Raw genomic sequence first — 25,658 nt, 5'->3', positions numbered from 1 at the left:
GAAGGGCATTTATAGGACTGGAGTTTTAAGCTCAACACTGTGAGAGACTTTCAAGAGATTCCATTCAAAATTCCCCATCTCAACATGGACTGACCAAAAGGGCCTATGAGAAAGTACCAAACCTTTTTTTTTTTTTTTTTTTTTTTTTTTTGAGGAACAAAACTTGGATTCCCATCAAAATAAGCCTCTTTAGCCCTAATTCCAGGGTAGCTTCATTAGTATTTAGTGGAATGGAACATTGTAAATATTTGTTAATAGTGGGTTGTGTTATGTGATAGTTTTCTTCTTATTGGGAAATGCAAAACATTATCCAAGTCACTTTGAGGTGGAGGTGAGAATATTTTTAAGATAATGTCTACCCAGCAAGATTAAAGGCAAAATCAACATTATCATATCATTAAATGAAAATATATGAGCCAGCATAATTCAATTTGTTTAAGGTATATGTCTCGACCAAAAGATTATAAATAAAAAAAATGAATTTAAAGAACCTTTTTATCCTAACACAATATTACCAATGAATCATTTAATTAAGAAAGTTAGAGATTCGAACTCATGATCTTTAATAACGAAGTTACATGTACTCTTAGCCAGTTGACCAATACTTAGTTAGCGATTGATCTATATCACTCTTTCAAATTTTTATGTTCCTTGAGACAACGAACTAACTATGACTATCAACCATTGAATATGTCATATGATATATAGGAGTGAATTGTGAGTAATTTACCATATAAAAAGTTATTGTTAACCAAAATTTTCACTTAATTAGTATGAAATATAAATAATCATAATTTGGTTAAACGTGAACCCCTAAAACAGTTTTTGTAATTATCTTTCCCAAGGTATTGATTTTTTTGGTTGTTCAGCAGAAACAAATATATGCTATATTCTCTGCCAATAAAAATCTCCATAGAAGAAAAAAGGTAAATAATTAAAAACACGTAAGATAGGGCATTAATTAGCTTTAATTAAGCTATGGATCAGAAAGAGTTGTGCGATGTTGGTGAGTTGGTATCGCAACAGATTTATTATTCTTATGATCAGCCAAAAGTTAAGAAAATGAAAGTTAATGTTACTCCTTAACGTTAGAATCGAACACGTATGTGAGATGTTGAGAAGAGTGAAAAAGAATATAAACTTTTTGTTCTCTCCCACTTTTAAAATACAATATCTTTGGCAAATGGGGAATTCAACTTTTAATGTGCTTCACTCTCTCTTTGCCATAATATATGCTTTTTTTTTCCAACTAATTACGTTTTTGGAATGGGAATTATTACGTGTAAAAACTAACTTGATCCGAATCTGCATTTTACTATAAATAGTAAACATTCTAAAGTCAATTATATAGGCAAAGAAAAGTTCCATCAGGCATATATGCTCAAATAAATAAATGTTATTATCAAACTAAGTATGAGTATCTCCTTGAAAATCGTATATTTGAATCATCACTTTATCTATAAAAGTATTATGGTAAAATCAAGAAATAAAAAATATACGCAACTTATATTCAAGCTTTTCTCTAAGAAAATAATTAATTTTAATTATTGTTTAATAGTATGATAGATTTTATATATATACACTCGTTTTTCTTCATTTTGAAAAAAAAAATACTTTTTTGACCTAACTAGCGTTTCACTATTAAAGTTAGAATATATATATATATATATCATCATCTCTTCTATCATTAGGTAGCTCAGGAATATTTCTAAAAGAAATGAATGTACATAAATAATACGAAAGATTTGAATGGACATAGATTGATTCAAATTTTAAGATTTTTCATAATATATATAAATAACTTTTAGCCGCCATTGGAGGTCATCGGTCCTCTCTCTCACATCATGATCTTCTGCAAGTAACATCCAATCCCACTACAACAAATCTACAATCCATGTGATATATAACGAAAAAAAGACTTCCTTTTATTTTCTTTTCTTTTTCTAATTTTCGTCTAAAATTAAAAAAGACAAACCATGTATCTCATTTTTAATTCCCAACTTTTATAATTGAGATGGTCAACCATTGCATCTCAAAACAATCCATCCATCCCAAAGCTAAAGTCCAAAAAGTGTGAAGGTATACATTCATCTGGATGTATGGTTGACGAATATATAAATTTTTCATATTTACGATACTGAACTTTCATTTTGTAAAATTCTTTGAATAACACATCTATATTTTTTAGAAAGCTGAAGATCTTATTTTTCGTCTTTTACTATACATGTTGAAGAGAAAAGAATAAATACATATACATTGCTCAAAGTCATAATATCATATTCATATGATTCAGGGAGTAAGAAATTGAGTGGAAATAATAAAAACGAACCTTAGGAAAAAAAGAAAAAGGGAATGGAATAGAAGCGTGGAAGATTTTGGATGGGCCTGAAAACTAGTTGAACCGAATAAACCCTCTCAAAACTCGACACGTCTTCACTTCAAAAACAAAAATTCTTGTACGAATTGACACTTTGGACCGCCGCCACTCCCTATCTTTTTCTTCCACATTTTCTCCTTTTATTTTTATTTACGTCAAGTCTCAATCAATAAATTGTAATTTCACTCCCAACATGTTTTTTCGTCCTTTAGTATACTACCGAATATACATTACCACATTTTTCTTATTATCCTTTTTCCCTTTGGTGTTATTTTATTTTAGTTCATATCATTGATGGAATGTTTTTTTCACTAAGTAATATGTTTAACTCGAGCCTTGATTAGACATTTATATTCTTTTCCATACATCGAAAATTTGATTTCTCTTTTTTTCATTGCGAACCTTGATGTAATGTTTTTTTTTTAATAATAAATAAAATCCTATTAGTCATCTATTGATTTTTATATTTATTTTGTATTGATCTCTTTTCAAAATTGAACAACATGTTAGAAGTGCGATTTTGAGTGAGCTTTTGTTAAATAATTTAATAAAAAAATTGTGGTTACTGAAGTTATCTTTTATATTAAATGAAAATATTCGAAACTTTACACATGAAAAATGAAAATATAGTAGGAAAGGTTTAGAAACATTAGATTCCATGCATTAAAAATTAAAACTGGGATTATTTTGTCAAAAGAAAAAGTTCATGAAATAATATTATAATAATAATAATAATAATAATATAATTTTATTCTTTTAATGTGATGCTAATCTTTCATGATAGATTGAACAGACAGGCAGACAAAGCGGAAAGGGATCGCCACCAAGTCAGCCAGAATATATCCGCATTAATTTTAGTCAAACCAGCCACGTGGCACTTTTCCTGAGGCTGCTTTTTGCATCAATACCATTCTTTACCGGACACGTGGACTTGATTTAAATTCCAAGATTTTGATGGATATTCCTCCAAATCTTCTCTTTAAATTGCACCATTAAAAAATTGTATAAATATTGTGTGATCTGAATTGTCTAGATTTGTTAAAGTACACGTGTCATCTCATTATTTGTTTTTGTAGATTTCTTTATTCCTGTCTAAAATATTAATTCACGGAATTAAGAAGTTGTTAAATAATTATGTACCTAAAAGGTATATAATTTGTATGACTCATTGGACGGTGGCGGACTCAACTCTCGATCTACAAAAGATAATTGATTTAAATGATTTAATTTGTTATGGCATTCTAGTAATTTCTTCTCCAAGATATTTAGGTTAAAATATGATTTTGATCTCTGTAATTTTAGTGTTAGTTCATTTTAGTCCATGTATTTCGAAAATGTTCGTTTTGGTGCCTATATTTTTAACTTTGGTTCATTTTAGTCATGTACTTTGAAAATGCTAATTTTGGTCTTAGTACCTTTAAAAAGTTATTATTTTAGTCTATCTTTGCAATATTTTGATACAAATTTTACATTAGTATAAAGTAATGTTTACATTTTAACGAATATATTGATTGTAGTGTGGTGTTGAAATTGTGATAGGAAAAATAAAATGAAATGACAAAAAATAGTTAATTTTTAAAAGTACAGTGACAAAAACAAACATTTTAAAAGTATTAAGGACTAAAAAGATCCAAGTTGAAAGTACAAAACAAACATATATTTGAATAATTGAACTTTACACTATAAAAAATGAATATATTATATATTTATGCTATGGAATTTAGATTATTGCAGCTTGTTATAATCTTATAAATTAAGTCTTTATGAAATATAGTTTTAATTTAGAAGTAAGACTTGAATATAGTACTTTCCATATAGAAATTGAATGTTTGAATTCGCGCTTCGTAATATCATATTTTTAAATATAAAATATAATAATCGAAAAGACTATATTTCTTTTCACAGGTTGGATGTGAATTCTTACCTATATCATTGTCTTAAGATGCTTTTTCTTTTGGCACACTTTTTAGGAGTATGAGATGTTTTACTTCTATCTGATAAATTGTGGTTGATTTGAAAGATTCAACTAATGAAACTTCATTGGCCACCATTTCTACGAGAACCAAATAATTATTTTAGTGTGTGGTTGTGAAGTGTTTCTAAAAGAGTATTTTTATGAAAGGTCTCAACAAGCTGTAACGATGGTGTAGATTTAATTCCGAGCTTTACGAAACTTTTAATTATGTTCTTTCATTTAAATCGCAATTTTGCGTATTGATTGTTATTACCATTAACTCCCACGTATCGTAAAATAGTTGATGAAAGTGAAAAGTGGGACAAAATAAAGTAGCACACTCATAGTTTAGAATCTTCCTGACGCAGTGTATCAAATCTACATTTTTCAAGTGCTGAAATATATGTATATGTGTACTAATAGTTCCTATTGACAAGCAACCTTGAAGTATTCTTTATCATTTTTTAGAAGTTTGACGAAAAAGGAAAGAAAAAAAATGTGTTCTTCACCTGTCAAAATTCTGAACATTTGATGGGCCCGCGTAAAGTTATGATGATGGACTTGTTAAACTGGGCTCACTCGTTTCATCTAATCAAGTAATGATGGGCCTTGACAATCTGATAGATTATGAGAAGTCCAAAATGTAAGGCCCATACGGATGTAGAGGCTGTCTTTTTTCATCTAAATTGGCCGTTTGCAATTGGTGGATTGTCGAAATTACCCTCCATACACAAAACCTACTCCGACCCAATCTAACTTAAATATTGAGGTACTCAGACTTACTCGAGTTAAGAAGGTGATTGGAGAGTGATGAGTGTGGGTGAGGTCATAAAACTTCAACTTTAACGCAACGTCCTTTCGCTATCTTTTTCAATCAATTTCCTTTTTCTTTGTTCTAATCTCTATAATCTCTCAGCCCAACAAAACAAAATCTCTGCCCTGAAACTGTATGATTCCTGCGCTCTGCTCTGCTCTGCAATGCCTTCTCTAATTGGCTTCACACCACAAACGGAAAACATGTCAATTTTCCCAACTAAAAACTCGAAATCTCAGGACAAACACTGTGAACCGCGTGGAGTGTGTACCTTTTTCTATTTTTTTTTTTTTTTTTACAGATCAGTGTATTGATGGCCTCAAAAAATCACCAACAGTTCACACTTCAGTGATGACACAAGATTTTACTTGATTTTCTCCCTCTTTTTCTCCCATTCCCATACCACACTTCCTTCATAATAATGCCTACTTTTCGTTTTATAAATTAGGGGCACCCGACGTTTGAACTTGCAACTTGCAAATAACATAGATTAAGCGGAAAAAAAAAAAAGAAGATGGAGCAGATGAGTGATATAAATGGTAAAAAAACATTTACATAAACATGTCGGTTAAAAAATACTTGTGTCTATCCGTATTTTTAGTCCAAGAATGATTTAATCCATCAATTTTAATTTGTATCGATTTAATATCGATATTTTTAAATTGGTAACAATTTAGTTATTATGATTCGTAACGGTTTACTACCGAGATATCAAATATGTTTATAAATTATAAAGGTTGAATTGTTATAAGATGGACTAAATTATAACATATTTGTTAAAACTCAAAACAGAAATATTTGGCGAAGAAAAAGGAAAAAGAAAAAAAAAAAAAGCAAATGAGCGAAATGACAAAAGTGACCCCAAGACCAACAAATATTTCAGCTTTGTGTCAGTTCGGGGCCCCGAATCTCAAACGATTTGACCTTCATCCGAAAAATTCTGAGGGTCCATTTTTGCAATTTTTTTAAAAACCTTCGACTTGGAAAATGTACCTTGAATCAGAATCAGAATCGAACCCACCTACTCTTTCCCACGTGTCAGATTCTCACACCATCCCCCACCAAAATAGTAATCACCTAATTAATGAACACAACCATTTAAAAATTTTCACCAATAATTTCGTATTATTGCTGTCGTTTATATTTAATTATATTCACTCACATCACCTCCCAAAACTCAAAAGTAATATGTAATTTCTAAAATTAATAAAAACATAGAAACGAGATTTGCAAACATTATTCCTTTAATTCTATCATTTTAAAAATGAAACAAGAATCTAACTCAATTGATTTAAACATGGATAACTTTTAAATTTCTAGGTTTAGATTATTCTCATCTGTGATATCACAAATAACTAGTCAGATTAAATATTTAGTACTTCTCGATAACAACAAAGATATTTACTAAATAGGATCCCGTAGGAACAAAATTTGCAGTGACTATTTTTTTAATTCTATCATTGAAAAAATGAAACAAGAACCTAATTCAATTAGTTTAAACACGAGTAACTAGGTTTGAATTATTCTCATTTTATTATTTGTAATCTAATATTTTAGAAATTGAAATAAATGAAATTTCAAGTCAACAAACCTCCATCCCTAGTTGGAGGCTGAGTTAAATGGAATTCAAGAGAAGTAGGTACTCATAAAAAAAAATAAAAAAATAAAAAAGAATTATTGAGAGTAGGCTAATAAATAAGGACAAACTAGATCGAGAGAGCCACGACATCTCTTTCTAATAGTGAAAAAAGTTGGGAACTAGTAGAAAATTTTGTGAAAATCAAGTTCTTTATTTCTAAGAAGATAAAAATAAGTATATAATGTAAATCCTTTGTTCTTTTATATTAACTTATTAATGATAGCTTTTTTTTAAAAAAAAAAACTTATTAATGATAGCTTAATAATACAACATAATTAATTTATATAAGGTATGAATTATATGAACTGAATCTCTGCATCTCCATTTATATTTTGAGTAAAAACAAAGAAAAACAAAACTTTTCTTCATTCATAAGAGAAAAACATGTTTAATTTGTGTATAATGTGCACTTAAATATTCAAAATTTTAATGTTATATTTACTATTTAATTATGTTTATTATGAATTTTATAAGTTAAAAATCATTATGTTGTGGAAACAAGAACCAAACTTGATTTTAAAATACACAAAATTGTTATTTCCAAAATTTGTACACAAGGTTGGAGAAGATTCTAAAAAAGAGAAAACAAAAACAAAAACAATTATCAAACACTTATATTTCAAAAAAAAAAATGAAAATGAAAATGAGAAATAAAAAATATAAATATAAATATTACAGAACATGTCCGAAGAAACTAGAATAATTACATGGATGTGTGATGAGGCAAAAAGAATAATGATAAAATAAAGGTAACAAGAGAAATTAACTTCTATTGCAAAGATTATTTAAAAGGAATAACAAGTTTTAGAGACACCAAGATACTATTCCAAGAGATGATGAATTTGTTCCTAACCTATATAGTCAATTTAGAACAGTAGAAAGAAAAATAGGTTTGGCAAAGGAAAGACCTAATAGAGTATGATTTTCCGAATCATAGATGTTTTAGCTCATCGTCTCAATCCTAGAAAATAAGTCGAGATGTTATGATGAGAAATAGTGCTTATCTTGATAAAAAAAAGTTCAATTGTATATAAAAACGATAGGTATGTTTGAAGGTCTCTCATAGTCAAAGATAGAATCTAAATTACCCTAATTATTGAGGAAAAGAAATTAATCAAAAGAGAGATTAGAAATTCAAGGATTAAAGAGACAAAAAAGAAATGACCTAACAAGTTTGGGTGCAACAAAATAGAAGGACAAGAGGTGTGGTGTGACAAAAGCTCATGCACTTGCCTTATTTGGGAGATGGAAAAAAAAATCAAGAAATTTCAAATTCAATTGTCTTTATTTTCACCAAAACGAGTATAGCTCTTAAACTGTAATTGATATACATCTTACATCAAGAGATTGTGAGTTCGAATCCCCTTCCAACATGTTGTACTAAAAAAAATCGGTGTTTTGTACTAAAAAAAAATGGACATTATAGATAATAAATATCTACCTATTTTATTGCACATTTTCTACCTCTCCCATGCATTATATATGCATATATATACAAGTGAGCTATCTTTTTGGTATACCCCACCCCAAAAAAGAGGGGCACATGTAACAAAATTTAATCAACATCTTTAACAAAGGAAAAACATATATGAATATATATACTATCAAACCGACATCTTACCCTCTATTGTCTATTTATAATAAATGTTAAAAAAGTAAAATCAATTTAGATAGCAATATGAGCATAACTCAATGATAATTGACATATATTTCAATGATACTCGTTTTGAAGATATATCATATCTATTTTTAATTGCCTATATATTTTTTTCTCAATCTATCATTCAAATATTAAAAAAAAAAAAAAGAACCATTTCATTCAAGAGGCCTAAAATCCTACACCACAAGTTTCATATATTTGTATTTTTTTTTTCTTTCTCAAAAAAAAAATAAAGAAAGAATAAGAGATCAACAAATAAATAGAATCCAAGGGTAAGCATTAAAAGAATTTGTTTGAAGGAATCCAAACCCTAGTGAAAGGAGGATAGAAAAGAAAACCCTAAAAACCCAAAACACAAGTTTTTATAGATGACAAAATAATTGTCACTCTGTGTTCCCCCTTTTGACCAATTTGGATTCTTTTCCACAATTATTTTTCAAAAAAAGATTAGAATAAATGCAACTTAGGGAAAAGTATAGACCCATATAGGAATAAGGCTATTAGGGCTTGAAATTACAGCCAACAATGGTGGGAGTATTTGCAAAACCCACAATCAAAAAGCTTCCATTTTTATTCCCTATTCCACAAACACAAACACTTGATCAAAAAATGAATAAAGAATAAAGAAAAAGGGATGGAAGTGACAAAAAGACTAGTTTTTTTTTTTTTTTTTTAAACCCCCTCCAAAAAAAGAGCCTTGTTTGCCAAAAAGCATGAAACTTTTTGGACTTGAAAATAAATACCCGAAAGTAATAACAGGGGATTTGAGGGGTCTAAATTAAAGAAAAACAGAATTGCCGTTACCATCCTTCAAGTCACGTGAGCTGCGCCTCCTCTTTCTGACACTGCTTCTTCTGCCGTAGTCCTCCCCTTGCATTATACCTATGGCGCTCAACCTTCTTCTTCTTCTTCCTCTTCTTCGTCCCTTCGTTTGATTTCTCTCCAGCGGCCATGGAATTCGAGATTACCCATCACCGTCTTTTTGACTGAGAACTGAGAACATCGTGTTTTTTCAGATGGGGGTGGAGATGAAACGCTTCGTTCTCATTTTCATTGTCTCCTTCCAGCTCTGCATTTCGAGCTCCAATGGCGTTGCAGACCCAAATGATGTTAGTATAGAGAGAGAAAGCTTGCTTGCTTTCAAAGCTGCGCTTGAGAACTCCGAAATTCTCCCATGGAACTCATTGGTTCCTCATTGCTCTTGGGCTGGCGTTTCTTGCCGACTCGGTCGAGTTACAGAGCTCTCTCTTTCGTCTCGTTCGCTCAAAGGCCAACTCTCTCCTTCTCTCTTCAACATTTTGAGCCTCATGGTTCTTGACCTTTCCTCCAACTCCCTCCACGGCTCAATCCCACCTCAGATATCCAATCTCCGGAGCTTGAAGGTGCTCGCTCTCGGCGGAAACCAGTTTTCTGGCGACTTCCCTGTCGAACTCACTGAGTTGACCCAGTTGGAGAATCTCAAGCTGGGGACTAATTTATTCACAGGTGAAATCCCGCCGGAGCTTGGTAATTTGAAGCTGCTACAGACGCTCGACCTCTCCGGCAATGCCTTCGTCGGGAATGTTCCGGCCCACATCGGAAACTTGACGAGGATTTTATCCTTGGACCTCGGCAACAATCTCTTATCAGGTTCACTCCCATTGACCATCTTTACTGAGCTTAAATCTCTAACTTCTTTGGACATTTCGAACAACTCGTTTTCTGGTTCAATCCCACCTGAAATTGGTAACCTACAGCATTTAACCGACCTTTATATCGGCATTAACCACTTTTCTGGTGAGTTGCCTCCTGAAGTTGGGAAACTTGCATTGCTCGAGAACTTTTTCTCGCCTTCTTGTTCTCTCACGGGTCCATTGCCTGAAGAACTATCCAAGTTGAAATCATTGAGCAAACTTGACCTTTCATACAACCCACTTGGCTGCTCTATCCCAAAATCAATCGGCGAGTTGCAGAACCTGACTATACTGAATCTGGTTTACACAGAACTTAATGGTTCCATTCCTGCGCAACTTGGAAGGTGCAGAAATTTGAAAACATTGATGGTTTCGTTCAACTTTCTATCTGGGGTGTTGCCACAAGAGCTTTCAGAACTTCCCATGTTGACATTTTCTGCCGAGAAGAATCAGCTTTCTGGGCCACTACCCTCCTGGCTCGGCAAATGGAATCATGTCGATTCTATTTTGCTCTCAAGCAATCGGTTCACTGGGAAAATCCCACCTGAGATTGGAAACTGTTCAATGCTTAAGCACCTTAGTTTGAGTAATAACTTGTTGGCAGGTCCGATACCTAAAGAAATCTGTAATGCTGCATCCTTGATGGAGATTGATCTTGACAGTAACTTCCTTTCAGGTACGATTGACGACACATTTGTGCAGTGTAGAAACCTTACAGAGTTGGTTTTGGTAGACAATCAGATTGTTGGTACAATACCAGAGTACTTCTCAGACCTTCCCCTACTGGTAATCGACCTCGACTCTAATAATTTTACTGGTTCTTTACCGAGAAGTATATGGAACTCAGTAGATTTGATGGAATTCTCTGCTGCAAATAACCGGTTGGAGGGTCATCTCCCTTCAGAAATCGGTTATGCAGCTTCACTTGAGAGGCTTGTTCTCAGCAACAATAGGTTGACAGGTACAATACCAGATGAGATTGGAAATCTCACAGACCTTTCTGTTCTAAATTTGAATTCAAATCTGCTTGAAGGTACTATTCCATCCTTGCTTGGAGATTGCAGTAAACTTACCACATTGGACCTTGGGAACAATAGTTTGGACGGGTCCATCCCGGAAAGACTTGCAGACCTTACTGAATTACAGTGCCTAGTTCTTTCACACAACAAGTTATCTGGAGCAATACCTTTCAAGCCGTCTGCGTATTTTCGACAGATGACTATTCCTGATTTGAGCTTTGTCCAGCATCATGGTGTTTTTGATCTGTCTCACAATAGATTGTCTGGTACCATACCAGATGAACTGGGGAAATGTGTGGTAGTGGTTGATCTTTTACTAAGCAATAATCTGCTTTCTGGAGAAATTCCCAGATCTCTCTCTCACTTAACAAACCTGACAACCTTGGATCTGTCTGGTAATATGCTTACTGGTCCTATTCCCACAGAGATCGGGGATGCTCTCAAGCTCCAAGGCCTATATCTTGGGAATAATCAGCTCACTAGAACGATCCCCGAAAGCCTGAGTCATTTGAATAGCTTGGTAAAGTTGAACCTAACTGGTAACAAGTTATCTGGTTCGGTTCCAAAAAGTCTTGGTGATCTGAAAGCATTAACTCATTTGGATTTAAGTTCCAATGAGCTGGATGGTGATCTTCCTTCTTCTCTGTCCAGCATGTTGAATCTTGTGGGGCTTTATGTACAAGAGAACAGGCTTTCTGGTCTGGTTGTTGAACTTTTCCCAAGTTCCATGACATGGAAGATTGAAACTTTGAATTTGAGTAGTAACTATTTCGAGGGTGTACTTCCACGAACATTGGGCAATCTTTCATACTTGACAACTTTGGATCTTCATGGGAATAAGTTTACAGGGCCGATCCCTTCTGAACTTGGGGATCTTATGCAACTCGAGTACTTTGATGTTTCGAAAAACAGGCTCTCAGGAGAGATTCCAGAGAAGATATGCAGCGTGGCCAATATGTTTTACCTGAATTTGGCTGAAAACAGTCTAGAAGGCCCGATTCCAAGAAGTGGCATTTGCCAGAATCTGTCCAAGACTTCACTTGCAGGTAACAAGGACCTTTGTGGGAGAATCATGGGTTTCAATTGCCAGATCAAAAGCTTGGAGAGATCTGCAGTCTTGAATGCTTGGAGCCTTGCTGGAATTATCGTCGTAAGTGTTCTTATTGTTCTTACCGTGGCATTCGCTATGCGGAGACAGATTATTAGAAACCACAGAGATAATGATCCAGAGGAAATGGAGGAAAGCAAACTAAACAGTTTTATAGATCCAAATCTCTATTTCTTAAGCAGCAGCAGATCGAAAGAGCCTTTAAGCATCAACGTGGCCATGTTCGAGCAGCCCCTTTTGAAATTAACCTTGGTTGATATCCTCGTAGCAACCAATAACTTCTGTAAAACGAACATTATTGGAGATGGAGGATTTGGGACCGTGTACAAGGCCACTTTGCCTGATGGAAAAATTGTTGCTGTGAAGAAGCTTAGCGAAGCAAAAACGCAGGGGCACAGAGAATTTATTGCTGAAATGGAAACTCTAGGTAAAGTAAAACATCATAATCTTGTTTCACTGCTTGGCTACTGCTCTCTTGGGGAGGAGAAGCTCCTTGTCTACGAGTATATGGTGAATGGCAGCTTGGATCTTTGGCTGAGAAACCGAATCGGAACTCTTGAAGTCCTTAACTGGGAGACTCGCTTCAAAGTCGCTTCCGGTGCAGCCCGTGGATTGGCATTTCTTCACCATGGATTCATCCCCCACATCATTCACAGAGATATCAAAGCAAGCAATATACTCCTCAACGAAGACTTCGAGCCAAAAGTTGCTGACTTCGGGTTGGCGAGACTGATCAGTGCTTGTGAGACTCATGTCACAACTGAGATTGCTGGAACCTTTGGCTACATCCCACCGGAGTACGGGCAGAGCGGGAGGTCTACCGCGAAAGGAGACGTTTATAGCTTTGGTGTGATTCTACTGGAACTGGTAACTGGGAAGGAACCAACAGGACCTGACTTCAAAGAGATTGAGGGTGGAAATCTGGTTGGTTGGGTGTTTCAGAAGATCAAGAAGGGTCAGGCTGCGGACGTCCTCGACACGACAGTTCTGAATGCTGATTCGAAGCATATGATGCTTCAAACTCTTCAGATTGCTTGTATTTGCCTGTCAGAAAATCCTGCTAACAGACCTTCCATGCTTCAGGTACTGAAGTTCCTCAAAGGGATAAAGGATGAGTAGAATTTAGAGTTTGTTAGTGTTGGGACTTAGTAGGGGGGAAACAAAAGATTGAATAACACTGTAAAAAGAAGTATTTAGTGAGGAAGAGGATATGGTGAAAAGGTTCAGAGTTGTAATAGTTTTTATCTGCTAATCTAATCTAATCAATCACATGTTTGTGTTTCTCATCATCTTCATCACAGTAATCACTCTGCTGAATGTGTGGAACTAATCTGTCCATTTGATATATGGGTCAAATTTCAAACCAACAAAATAGATCGAACCGAGTTCATTGTGTTTGAACAACGTGATTGTCGACTCAAAACTTAATCGATTGGTTCGAGTTGTATGATTCATTGTTTTCAGAAATAAGTTTCAGTTTAGTGATTCTTATTATTATTGTATTTATTTAAGAATGATAAGTTTTCTCAGTATTTATATGATCGGATGTAAAGTAAAATATTAGTGCTTTTGAAGATGGAAAAATGGAAAGACTAAAAACTGAAGAAAGAATGCAGAAGAGGGAAGATGTATTGAAACTTCCTTAATTGGTGGCTCACGTGCCAAAGATTTACGGCACGTGCTATCTCCCCCTCCCATCTGGAGACATGATTCCCTGCATCCTGAACTAGAGCCTTAATAGTTGATACGTTATCCTAGCCGTTAATTACAGATCCATTTGATTCCCTTAGTGGACCTGATTAAGCCACGTATTCTGATTATCGACGTTATTTTGACAATGTGACCGCTCTGATTTCACCTCCGATCTATCCGGCGATTGAAGCCGCGAAGTAGTATCACCCTCCGCCGCCGCCGCCCTCTCCCGGTGTTCCCTCGGTCGCTTGGCTCCGACGGGCGCGCCGATCGGATTTCTCTCCGCCTTTTCGTCTTCGCCGGAAGACTGCTTCATCGGGAAAAGATTGAGCGATGTCCTTGATGTCAAAACGCTCTCTCTCACTTTGAAACTGCTCTCGAATTGGTTTTCAACGAAGCTCGACATCAGAGAGAAGATATTGTTGCACAGAGATTTCACCTCGACCAATTGTTCTGTAAGCCGGACTTTCTCTTTTCTCAGCCGATCATTCTCGTCGATCAGCTCTGCAATAGCTCTCGCAGGAGTTGCATTCGACGAAATAACTTGGTCTTCACCGTAATTTCCCGTCAATGTTAGTACTTGCGTCGTCGGAATTGCAGTCGGAGTCGCCAATTTACGACGTTGAATCTCACATAGAAGTTGTTTCTCGCCTCTGCGGAAGCACTCGTTCGCGAATTCGCAGCGGTCCGATACAACCTTTCTGAATCCCTAAAAAAAATCCGAAAACAAAGGTAAATCCAACACGAAGCAGGATTTCGAGGAAAAAAGGAAAACAGCAGTGAAATTGAAATCTGGTAGAAGATTGATTACATAAGTATTGAGCTGGCGGAGAAAGCTAGTGAAGTTATTATGCTTGAAATACTTGGGCAGCAAATCTCTAGCAAAAGCCATGGTGTTCCAAACGATGAAAGTGGATCCATCGTCGTTCCACGAAATTACATGGTCGATCGTCTCGTCGTCAACGAGCTGATACGTTTTCGTCAAGAAAGGAGTGGGCACAGATCTGTGTGAATCGGCGCCAACCGTCGCCTTGCCGCTCGCCTCCCCCATCAACCAATACCTCGAGAAAAAGCTTCGTCAAGTGAATTTGCAGGATTTGCAATTCTAGAAAGTTCGTGGAAGTTGAAGAAGAATTTATGGGGGGAGACGACGGAGAAGAGAATATTGGCTTAGAAGGTGTGCGATTGAGAAATTTCGTCGAAAGGGTTTAAAGGTGTCAGTGACGATCCAGAGACGGAGGCGGCCAGCGCCAGGACGCATACATTATTTCATTATTATTCTTTCTTATTTATAATTTAACTTAATTATATGAACTGAACTTAGCTTAGCTTAGGAGTAGGAAAATCAATCAAGTTAATGGGGGGGGGGGGGGGGGGGGGGGGGGGTGGGTTTAGAACTCACAAAACTGATGAATTCTCTGGAAATATGAGCATTATAATCTCGACCAAAAGGTCAGCGAATCTCATCTCCACACGTAGCCGAAGTTAAAAAAAAAAGTAGAGAAATGAAAAAACCTCTCGCGACCAAAAAGAAACTGGAGAAAGACCCACCAATTAGAATTAATAATAAAAGGAGTAGAATTGAGAAAAAAGAAGAAGGAAGAGTGAAACTTAGGCATCACGTCACATCACGAAGACTTGTTGTCCATCCTTATTATCCGAGTCAAAGACTTAATTACACTGACCCACGAAATATGGCCTACTCACAACTCTCTTTCTTTACTCAATTCATCAGAAAACCAAAACCTTGCAACTAATGAAGAAACAAACGCTCTTCACCTCCCCCTCTTCCGTTCACCCTTACATAGCAGATATCAACTTCCCCCAAAACTCATAGGACAGGACATCGTCAACAAATTGCTAAAAGAGAAGCTATATGAATGTTCTCCCTTCCTACTAAATCCCTCCAATATACCTACTCAGAAATCTACCTTTAATCTACAACTGATTTCAGACATCACCCACCAACACAAAAAGGAAATCAGAACTAAGCCTCCTCTCTTCACCGTCTCATATTTCGCATTAAGAAAAATGACGGGAAAAAATTACCCAAAGCACATCCAATTTATCCATCTCCTAACAATACATGTTTCCTTCTAATCCTCAAAAAGAATCTGTCAATCTACCATATCTTGGTAAGCCTTATTAGTTCACAAATAGAAAACTAAGTACCAAGTCAATATTCGTCACAACTTAAATCATATGACAGGAATATATCACTTCATTCGTAAGACTGAGAAATCCATAGCCAAACTGGCAAAGATTGAAGAAAACAGTGAGAAGTCATAAGGCAAATTAGGCACCGTAACAGTAAAACCCATGTAAAATTTGATCCGTCGATCAGCATTAGTTTATATAAAATGAATCATGGAAGTTCAAGAGTACAATATGGATATTTTCATGGCTACAACCAAATTGCTGTTCTCATTTCACTCAAAATCTTACAGCAGTCCGAACTCAATGGACCAAATTCCGGAGGGCAAAAAATAAAGACACATATTTCACATCAAGAAATATACAACGTGCCACGACGATATAGCACAATGATGGCCGATGTATAAACAGTCATTAGCGAGACAGTCCACCAAGCCATTAACAGAGGCACTTGTTTGACAAAAGAAGAGCAGGGAAGTAAAAAACTTACCAAAGGGGTATTTTCCAAAGAGTTGACATCAATTTGAGATAACCCAACAAAAAGTGAAACTAAGGCTGGTGGAGCAAAAAACTGCAAGGCAGACACACATAAGTAGTGATTGTGCAGAAAAACTTTTGCTCTACTGAAATCCAAGTCTGGAACCTTCCCAGCATGTAGTCTTTGGTACCACGATAACAGAGCTTCGTTTAGAAACATTTGTAAGTTTGACCTTACAGCGATGATCTGCAAGAGACCAGACAGTGACAAACACCAAAGCCTGAGCTTAACAAAATCCGGCTTTGAAAATCCCATATTTCCTACCAATCTGTCAGCATTTCGGATTTCACTGAACGTATGTTCACTTGCACTTTCGCCAATATTCTTGTTAATGAAAATTTCAGTTAATGGGTTAACCCAAAGCAAAGTGGTGAAAGCCATGGCCATTTGGCTTGCGTACAAAATCATCCGAGAGAACCATCCACAATAAACCATTTCCAAATTGCATCTAATTTGATCGGTTCCAAGCCAAAATGATCGAGCGATTTTTGTTGCAGGTATAAACAAAAACCCCGCAAAACAGCCCATTAAGATAGCAACGAAACATGCCCCCGGACCACCAATCTCACCAAGATTAAAATCCAATATTAGAGGGGTAAGAGCAGAACAAGTTAGAAGTCCAAAAAGAAGCCCAGAGACTCCAAACAGTAAGCTCAATTGCCTATCCAACGTCCTTGACGCAGATTTCTCCATAGCAACCTTTGCGAGCGTTATAAACAGCTTACATCCAGCGAAGATCGAAAACAGTAGAGGGACGGAAATCCCATTTCCCCAAATCCCAGAACTTTTAGATACACCCAAGAAACTTTGCAGTAGTAAACAAGAAATACCCACGAACGTAAAAGTGAAACCATCTCTGTATTCTTTGAAATAGATCCGCGTTTGCAGATGATTCTCATCCAGCTTTAACCTGAAGATCTGCGCTTTGCTTTCGTCAAACTCAACCTTGTCCTTCGACTTTGTTCTTTTCCTGATCTCAGAAGCAGTATTTGAGGACAAGTTTCGGTACCCATCTAGTCCAGAACCGGAGCCAGAATTTTCAGGTCTTCTAATTGCGGCGCGGACGCCACTGCTGGCGTTATCTGGGTGAATATAAGTAAATATGCCATGGAGGAAAAGGGTTGGGATTCTGAAGAAGATGAGAAAAACAGAAAGCGAGAGAGACAGTACGACCTGAAGAAGCAAATTCCCGTATGTTGAAAAATTTTGCAGCACCATAGCGTGAAGGAACTGGTTTCGTTCGAATCAAGTTCGCAAGCTTGTTTGTTCCAGGCGATTTCTGCGGTCCTTCGAACTTGAGATCTCGCAGATTCCGTCACTCCCTCGTCGTCGATCGTCGAACGAATATTGGATTTGGGTTTCATTCCATCGTTTGTGGAGCATTGGGCTCGTTGTACTGAGCTGGGTTTCATTCGCTGCTTGCGGCGGTGCTGGGCGACGGACTCGAATCGGGTCGGCCCAAGGTCCACCTAATTGGGTGCTAGTATTTTTATGGATTTTTTTCGCAAGTGCCCCTATAAATATAGGGGTTATCAATAATGCCCATAGAAAAAAAATAATTAGCAATTATGCCCCACAAACCAATATTGTAATTGTCCAAATGTCCCCATGAAAAGACCCTTTATACTTTTAATCATTATTTTACATCTTAAATGCTAACTTTCCTTTGTAACTTTTTTTAAATATAGCATCATAAATGTAGCGTGGAATTCTAACTTTACATCCATAAGTAAAAAGAGAAAATTTGTATTTTACTCAATAAATAGAAAGATGAAATTCGTAAAATTTAAATACTCTAAATAGATGATCATCGTGAGATTTAAACACACTCTTAAAGTTCTTCACTTATTCTAGACCAACCTATAGCATTTAAGAATTTAGTACCTCATTTAAAAAACAACACCTAAATAACCTAGATAAAATGAATATAGTTCTTTTTTATGTCAATTCATTAAAAGTCTTTTAACTAAATAATTATCAACAAAACATTGGTACCTTGGTAGATATAGCAAAAAATAAATATCTCTACTTTTCTAATTTACAAAATATGGAAAAAAAAAGTAGAGTTAGAAAAGAAAAAAAGAAAGAAGAATTAAGAATTTTGATGATGGCACTCACATTGATATGCTTAGTTATCAAGTATGTCATTTATATTAATATTCAATTATACACTTTATATTCGATAGGCGGGTTACATATCACTAATATACATAATGTCAAGTATATTAATGATATCAAATGTATTGACACCCAAGATGGAGTATATCATTGATATACTTGATATATTAATAAGAAACCTACCATATTATTTAAACAAAAAATTTTCACTCGAATATTAGTGCTATATCTAATATGAAGTATAACATTCATATATTTAATGTGACTAATATATTTCATATTAGGTATATTGTATATCACTTATTGGTAAAATTAGGATAACAAAGAAAATGAAATTTCAATTTGAAATTTGTTTTTGGTATATTTACCGAACTAAAAATTTGTATAAATATTTGCTACTGTTAAAAATATCTATAAAACATTATTGGTCAAAAAAATTATGTTTAAAGGATTTAATTAACAAACTCCATCACTGGGATTAAGATTTGCCAACAAACTTGATATTCATGAATGAGTCCCTTTCCTTATTCCCCACACGATCCTCTTTTATGATTTTCCATTCAACCCAATCAAAACAGGAAAGAACAACCACAATAAAATCAAACCCACCATACCGAATAAAATATCCTTCTTTTGACCATATGTAGATTTCTTCGATTAATCAAAATTTATTTTGTCTATATATCAAGACTAATGGAGATATGAGAATTGGTATTAGAATATAATTCTCATGATATTGATTCAATTTTTTTTATTTCTTTTTCTAGTACACTATAAAGATGTAGAATTGAACTTTTGACCTATAGAGAATTAACAAGATGGCTTACTGTTGACCTATGATCATGTTAGAGAGTCAATTTTCCTATTAATCCTCGAAAAAAGAAACACAATAAAACCAAAGCTATCCTGTCTTTCTTTAACTGCACTTTAGACTTTATTTGATTGATTGCTTGCAATTATCTCGACCAAATTGTTTGGGGCTACACTTTTTTTAATCACATCGAGTAGATCTTATATCATTAATACCTCGATTTTTTTTTTCTATTTACCTTTTCTTTGGCAAGCTGCCATAATTAGAATTTTTTTTTGAACAACCGTAATTAAATTTTTAATATTGCATGAGGCAAATTCATGATTTATTAGACAAAAAAGGACATACCCTTTATACTTTTCAACCATCTTTTGATTTTTCATATCACCGTATAGACGATTCTAACCCTACATATCAATAATTTAGTCACCATAAGTAAACTAAGTACAATCACAGGAGGGGAAAAAAAACAAAAAAAGGAATAACAAAAATATATGATATTAATATTCTAAATTTAGCAACTAAAACTACAAAAGTCTGCATCTAAAATGTCAAAAAAAATAAATAAATAAGAATTTAAAATTAAAGTAACACATACAATGAGTGACATTTAACCATAAGCAGCCAAACGTTTATCATTTCGCCCAAATCAAATTCACCAATTTCAACTAAATCTTTTTTTTCACACCATCATCAATTTAAATGTAACAAACTAAGGTGAAAAGACATAAATATTAAAATTAAGTTGAAAAAAAAGCAAAGTGAAAAAAAAATGCAGAAATAACAATAATAATAAATATAATAATATATTTCTCAGTTGATAGGTGACATGGGATGGTCTCTCTCATCTTCATCCTCGACTGCTCTCTTTTCCATCTGTGGGACCACCTGTCAGATCACACAAGCATAACCTTTTATTTATTAATTATAAGTTATATATGTATAATTTTTAAAGTAGTGATAGGATAATATTAATAAGCTTTTTCTTTTTTAATATTGAAGGAGATATTTTTCTTCTATCTTATTAATTTTTTTAATTATTATTTTAAGATACCAAAGTTTTGATTTAAAATGAAGGTTAAAATACTATTTTGGTCCCTATACTTCCAGCATTGATTCATCTTAGTCGTCTGTACTTTGAAAATGTTCATTTTAGTATTTAAAAAATGATCATTTTAATCCCTTTTTGTAAAATTTTAACACAAATTTTACACATAACATAAAGTTTTAGTATAAAATGATGTTTACATTTTAAGAAATATATTGATTTTATTGTCATGTTGAAATTGTGATAGAAAAAAATGAGATTAAGAATAAAATTAATCGGTCAAAATGGTTAGTATAGGAACCAAAATGAACATTTTGACTAAAATGAATCAAAATTGAAAATACAGAAACCAAAACAAACATTTTAGAAGTATAGAGACCAAAATGAACCAAAGTTGAAACTACATGTAGCAAACTAATATTTTAATCTAAAATTAATAAAGTGTTTCATATGAAGAAATGCCTTAAATAAAATTTAAATTATATCATGTTTTGTCACTTTTAAGCTTTAGTGTGAAGACTTAATATTAGTAATTAATTAAGGAGTGATACTAACTATTTATAAAATATAAATTCCATTATTGGTCGAGAAAAAAGAAAGAAGGAAGAAATGCAATGTTATATTATATATAGTTTCTTAAATCTTAACTGACCTGATCTTGATTTGAAGTGTGCGGTAGAGATGATCTGGTCCTTGATCTGCTGCTAGATCTACCGTCGATTGTAGCAGCTCCTGGATCACAGCCAAAAGTTATATAAAAAGGAAATAATAACAAAAAAAGAAAAAGGAAAATGTAAGAAACTAGAAAGGAAAGAATATTAATGATCTTTATGGAGTGGAGGGAAAGTGATTTATTGTGATATAATCGTATAAATATCTTCACACGGAATATTCACTATTCTCGCTTTTATCGTATTCTTAACCTCTCCGTCCAGTCAAATATTCAAAAACCAAAATAATTATAATACGTCTTTTTTTAAAACAAAAATAATGTCTTTCACGTACAAAAAAAAAAACCCTCTAAATTAATTAACCCCAATGAAGCGTTTTCGTTTTGTTTTTTTTAGGGGAATTTGGTTTCAACGTGGATCGGCATTAAACTCACCGGAGGTGGCGTGGTTTTTTCTGTCCTTCTGAGGGGAATCTAGGGTTGAGTCTGACGTGTCCGGCAGGTGGCGGTCCAGCCGTAGACGGCGGCGGCGGTGGGTGCGATTTTCGAACATTGATCGGACGAAGGAAGCTTCCATGGAATTCAAGAAGTGCATGTGCTTCTCATTGGTCCAACACGACCCCGTTTCGTTGAATTGCACGTGCGACTCCATCGCCGGCGGAGACGATCGGAATTTAAAAGAAGAAACCCCACTTTCCGGCGCCTTTTCGGAGATGAGTTTCGATTCCATTCGTCGGGTTGCGTTGCGTGGTTTTTATAGCGAGCCTACGAGAAGAAGCCCATAGGCTGGCGTCTCCTTTTCACCGGCTCCCTCCAAACGCGACTACAGATTCACGCACGTGTTTCGGCTACTCGCTTTATTTCTCTAGACACGTATTTGTGATAAGGTCCCCCCTCTAATAAACACACAGAAACGTGATTTTCTTTTTGTAATTCTTCAATAAATAAAAATAATAATAACAAAATGTCTATGAATCCAAAATTCTTTGTACTGTACTATGCATCTTTATAATTGCCACGTGTTGGAGAAATGTCGACTCTTATTGAATTAGTAAGTACTTGCATGAAATTTAATTTGATAATGTTGAAATAAAAATAGATTTAATTAATTTTTTAGGAGGATAGTAAATATTGTAGGTACGAATTACGATGGGATTATATGATGTTAAAAAGAAAAAAAAGGGAATAATAATTGTGGGGGAAGGTGGGAGGAGGGGGCGAGTAGGGGGAAAGTGTAGTCGCGGAGGTGGGGGAGGATGGGGGAGGGGAGGGGCTGTGAAAATATCTGGATGGATAAAAAATTGAAGAGAGAGGAGATATTTTGGAAGATGAATGGAGAGAAACAAAAAGATCTGAGCTTCTCTTCCTGTCCCAGACACTGACCATTTATCCAGTTGGCGGATTCTGACAATTTCCCCTTATTTTTCTTTTTCTTTTTCCATGTTTTATTTGCCTTCAAAATCTTACCAAACTTTCTATTATTATAGAATAACAAATAAATAAACACCAATTCTCCCCCAATTACTAACTCATGTTGGCAAAAATAATATGTATATTAGATATTTAAGCTGTAATTATTATATATGAATGATTTGAGTTGATGTTGATTGTTTTTTTGTTCTCGTTTTCATATAGTTTTTTTTTTTAATTTCATTCTCGAAATTTTAGTATCAATCAAGTGCTATTAAATGAATCAAAATGACAATTTGAATTTTAAAAGTATGTCATTTTTTGGAGTTACTTTTTTTAAAAATGTTAAATATCATCTTGTACTATCTTTAACCTTATTTTGATAAAATTAGAAGCATTCATTCTAACTATTAAAATCAAATAAAAGCGTGCTTAATTAGAGAAGGGTTCATTTTAGAACCTCATGAATAAAGAGAAATTTGTGAAAATAAATTAAGAGGTAAGTTGCATGCAAGACATATAAATGAATATTGCATGGGTCGCGATTAATGAGAATGAATTTAAGGATTTATGTGATAATACCTTGTTTTTTATTTGGATGAAGACAAATTTAGTTTGTTAATTGAATAGGATGAGTAGATTTTTACTCATGCATATTTATTTTGTTTAAAATGTCAAAGTACTATATCATTACTTGTTATTTAATCCGAATTAAATTTGAAACTCTTTTAAACTTAAGGATAAAATTGAACTTATCTGTATACTTTTTGTTTTGGAAAAAGTGGATATGGGGTGGGATCGAGGGATAAATTTGAAACATAGACGTAAAGAACTATTCTAATTTAGTCATCATCAATAGATTCTTGCATTTATAGAGAAGATAATATATAAAGCAAGTATTTAATGACAAGTTGACAACTAAATATCAAAACATGTTAATTTAATATATTGGTGCCGGCTTACGCATAATTTCACTAGGTGTCTTTAAGTCATAATTTTCGCACTACTAAAAAACTTACCATATAGTTTTTTTTTCTTAGTTATCATTTCAATTTGAATATGGTTCAATTGGTCAAAGCAAATATTAAAAAAAATATAGAATATTTGAATATCCAATCTCAATTTTAAAAAAAACCAACGACCAAAATTCTTTTTTAGTCAATTTATCTTGTTTTTGGCTTTACTAATTAGGAGATGAGTCTTCATTTCTGATCGAGATGGGAAATGGGAGTTAACAAATATCTTCTATTTTATGTGAGTTTCTTGTCTCCCCCACGTATGGATATGATAAGACATTTTGTTAACCAAAAATATTTATATGGGATATCATATGAAGGAATAGTAAATTGCTAATAAAAATTCGTGGAAAACATATTCTTCTATTCCTATATATCAAATGGAAATAATTATTTAATAGCATAAAATAAATATGTATTTTCAAAAAACATTTAAAAAAGGACAAAAACAACATAATTCATATCAAAGTAAAACTCAATATTATGTAAAATACATTAAGAAAATCAAAATTATTATATATTTCAACCTACAGCCACTTTTTAAGGTTGTAATGCTATCCCTAAAATTTGTTAAAATTTGTCTAGAACTCCTGCAATATTTAATGAAGCAAAATAATTTTATCTTTTCCAAATTAAAATTTGAACGTATACAAATTAATTGTAAAATTAAATATGCTTTAGTTGTAAAAGAGTTGTAAAATTTAATATATATAGATACATACATATTATTTCAATGCCACTAGCATTGGTAGAGTCAAAAGGTTCATTTATTTTATGACGTAATATTCAATAGAAATAAAACAAATGTTAATTTAAAGTTTAAAAAACAAAATAAGTACCTTCAATCCAACTAAGCAAGTCAAAACCAACATAGCTTATACCAAATCCTCTCCCAACATGTGGTAAAAAAAGAAAAAAAATTCAATTAAGCAAAAGAAGGGAAAAAATAAATAAAATCCAACAAAGCTAATCTGGTCCATTCATTCTAGATTGGTGTGGCGTGATCGGACGGCTTCTGGCGTCTCTCCCAACGCCTCACCCAGCCGATACACCACCATCTCAAACAACACGAACAGAGCCCCTTCATACAAACTTCCCATCGGAAGCAGAGGCCGCCGAGATTTCACTCCCTCCGCCGCCGCCGCTTCCTCATCGTCCGCCATGGTCTGCGCCGGAACGTAACAAATCACATCCGCGTGCTTCACCGACGACCCGGTCTCCGGCTGGGCCGTCACTAGCAGAACCCTACCGCCGTTAGATTTCGCCACGGAACAAATCGCATCGACGGTCGAAAATCCGCCTGGGCCGGCGGATGCGATGAGGAGGTCCTGAGCCGCGATTGGCGGCGCGTTCATGTCGAAAACCTGGTGCGATGAGAGGCCGAGATGAGCGAGTCGCATGCATAGGGCTTTGAGCATTAGGCCCTCCCGGCCGACGCCGTAGAGGAAGACCCGGGCCTTTCGGGTCGCGGCGGCTGCAAGCTCGGATACCAATACGTCCATGGGCGGCGCGTGGGGGTGCGTGGTTTTGGAGAAGATAGAAGCTATGTCGGAGCATATTTTGGAGGCCAGAGAAGGCTGCGATTGGGAAGCCATGGAAATGAGATTTCAGAGCAAAGACGGAGACTCTGTTACTCGAATTTCAACGGATCTTCTATTAAGTAGCGAAATTAAGGGGTTTTAGTTGTCTGTGTTGTGCTCTTCGTGCAATCGTTTTGGGTACTCCTGTGATACCATGCCACGTGTGGTTTGAACTCTATTGTTCCCTTATTATTTGACTGCAGTGAAGTTACGAGAGTGACAAATTTGTCCTCGGAATGAAGATATTTCGCAGAATATTTAATTTTCGTTTGTTAAACAATACTCTACTTTATCAAAGAAAATTGTAAAATATTAATATCTTAATACATTCAAACAATTGAAATTATCATTCTTGAAACTAATTCTCATTCTTGAAA

At 34.5% G+C, this 25,658-nt stretch overlaps 5 protein-coding genes across 5 annotated transcripts; 1 reads left to right on the top strand and 4 right to left on the bottom strand.

Moving 5' to 3' along the window:
* Window positions 1-8,983: 8,983 nt before the first annotated feature.
* EMS1 (Leucine-rich repeat transmembrane protein kinase) lies at window positions 8,984-13,525 on the top strand. Its single transcript, XM_022285272.2, has one exon. It carries the CDS (start codon window positions 9,461-9,463, stop codon window positions 13,361-13,363), a length of 3,903 nt encoding a protein of 1,300 aa, XP_022140964.1. The 5' UTR covers window positions 8,984-9,460; the 3' UTR covers window positions 13,364-13,525.
* Window positions 13,526-13,844: 319 nt separating this feature from the next.
* Window positions 13,845-15,283, bottom strand: LOC111011492 (heat stress transcription factor B-2b). The gene is made up of 2 exons (XM_022285274.2): window positions 14,748-15,283; window positions 13,845-14,645 (listed from the first exon to the last, which is right to left on the bottom strand). The coding sequence occupies exons 1-2, from the start codon at window positions 14,985-14,987 to the stop codon at window positions 14,031-14,033; spliced, it is 855 nt and encodes a 284-aa protein (XP_022140966.1). The 5' UTR covers window positions 14,988-15,283; the 3' UTR covers window positions 13,845-14,030.
* Window positions 15,284-16,256: 973 nt separating this feature from the next.
* On the bottom strand, window positions 16,257-18,139 carry LOC111011705 (transmembrane protein 161AB protein). Its single transcript, XM_022285572.2, has one exon. The coding sequence runs from the start codon at window positions 17,844-17,846 to the stop codon at window positions 16,443-16,445; it is 1,404 nt and encodes a 467-aa protein (XP_022141264.1). The 5' UTR covers window positions 17,847-18,139; the 3' UTR covers window positions 16,257-16,442.
* A 2,022-nt stretch (window positions 18,140-20,161) lies between these two features.
* Window positions 20,162-22,012, bottom strand: LOC111011640 (uncharacterized). The gene is made up of 3 exons (XM_022285492.2): window positions 21,711-22,012; window positions 21,258-21,337; window positions 20,162-20,445 (listed from the first exon to the last, which is right to left on the bottom strand). Exons 1-3 carry the CDS (start codon window positions 22,003-22,005, stop codon window positions 20,371-20,373), a joined length of 450 nt encoding a protein of 149 aa, XP_022141184.1. The 5' UTR covers window positions 22,006-22,012; the 3' UTR covers window positions 20,162-20,370.
* A 2,438-nt stretch (window positions 22,013-24,450) lies between these two features.
* LOC111011614 (Sugar isomerase (SIS) family protein) lies at window positions 24,451-25,506 on the bottom strand. Its single transcript, XM_022285459.2, has one exon. The coding sequence runs from the start codon at window positions 25,294-25,296 to the stop codon at window positions 24,682-24,684; it is 615 nt and encodes a 204-aa protein (XP_022141151.1). The 5' UTR covers window positions 25,297-25,506; the 3' UTR covers window positions 24,451-24,681.
* Between the last annotated feature and the right edge of the window lie 152 nt (window positions 25,507-25,658).

The sequence above is a fragment of the Momordica charantia genome (assembly GCF_013281855.1).
Source record: "Momordica charantia cultivar OHB3-1 chromosome 10 unlocalized genomic scaffold, Mcharantia_2.0 BLBB01000010.1, whole genome shotgun sequence".
NCBI lineage: Eukaryota > Viridiplantae > Streptophyta > Magnoliopsida > Cucurbitales > Cucurbitaceae > Momordica > Momordica charantia.
The sequence above is the reverse complement of the archived record's forward strand: the minus strand, read 5'-3'. Positions and strand labels throughout refer to the sequence as shown.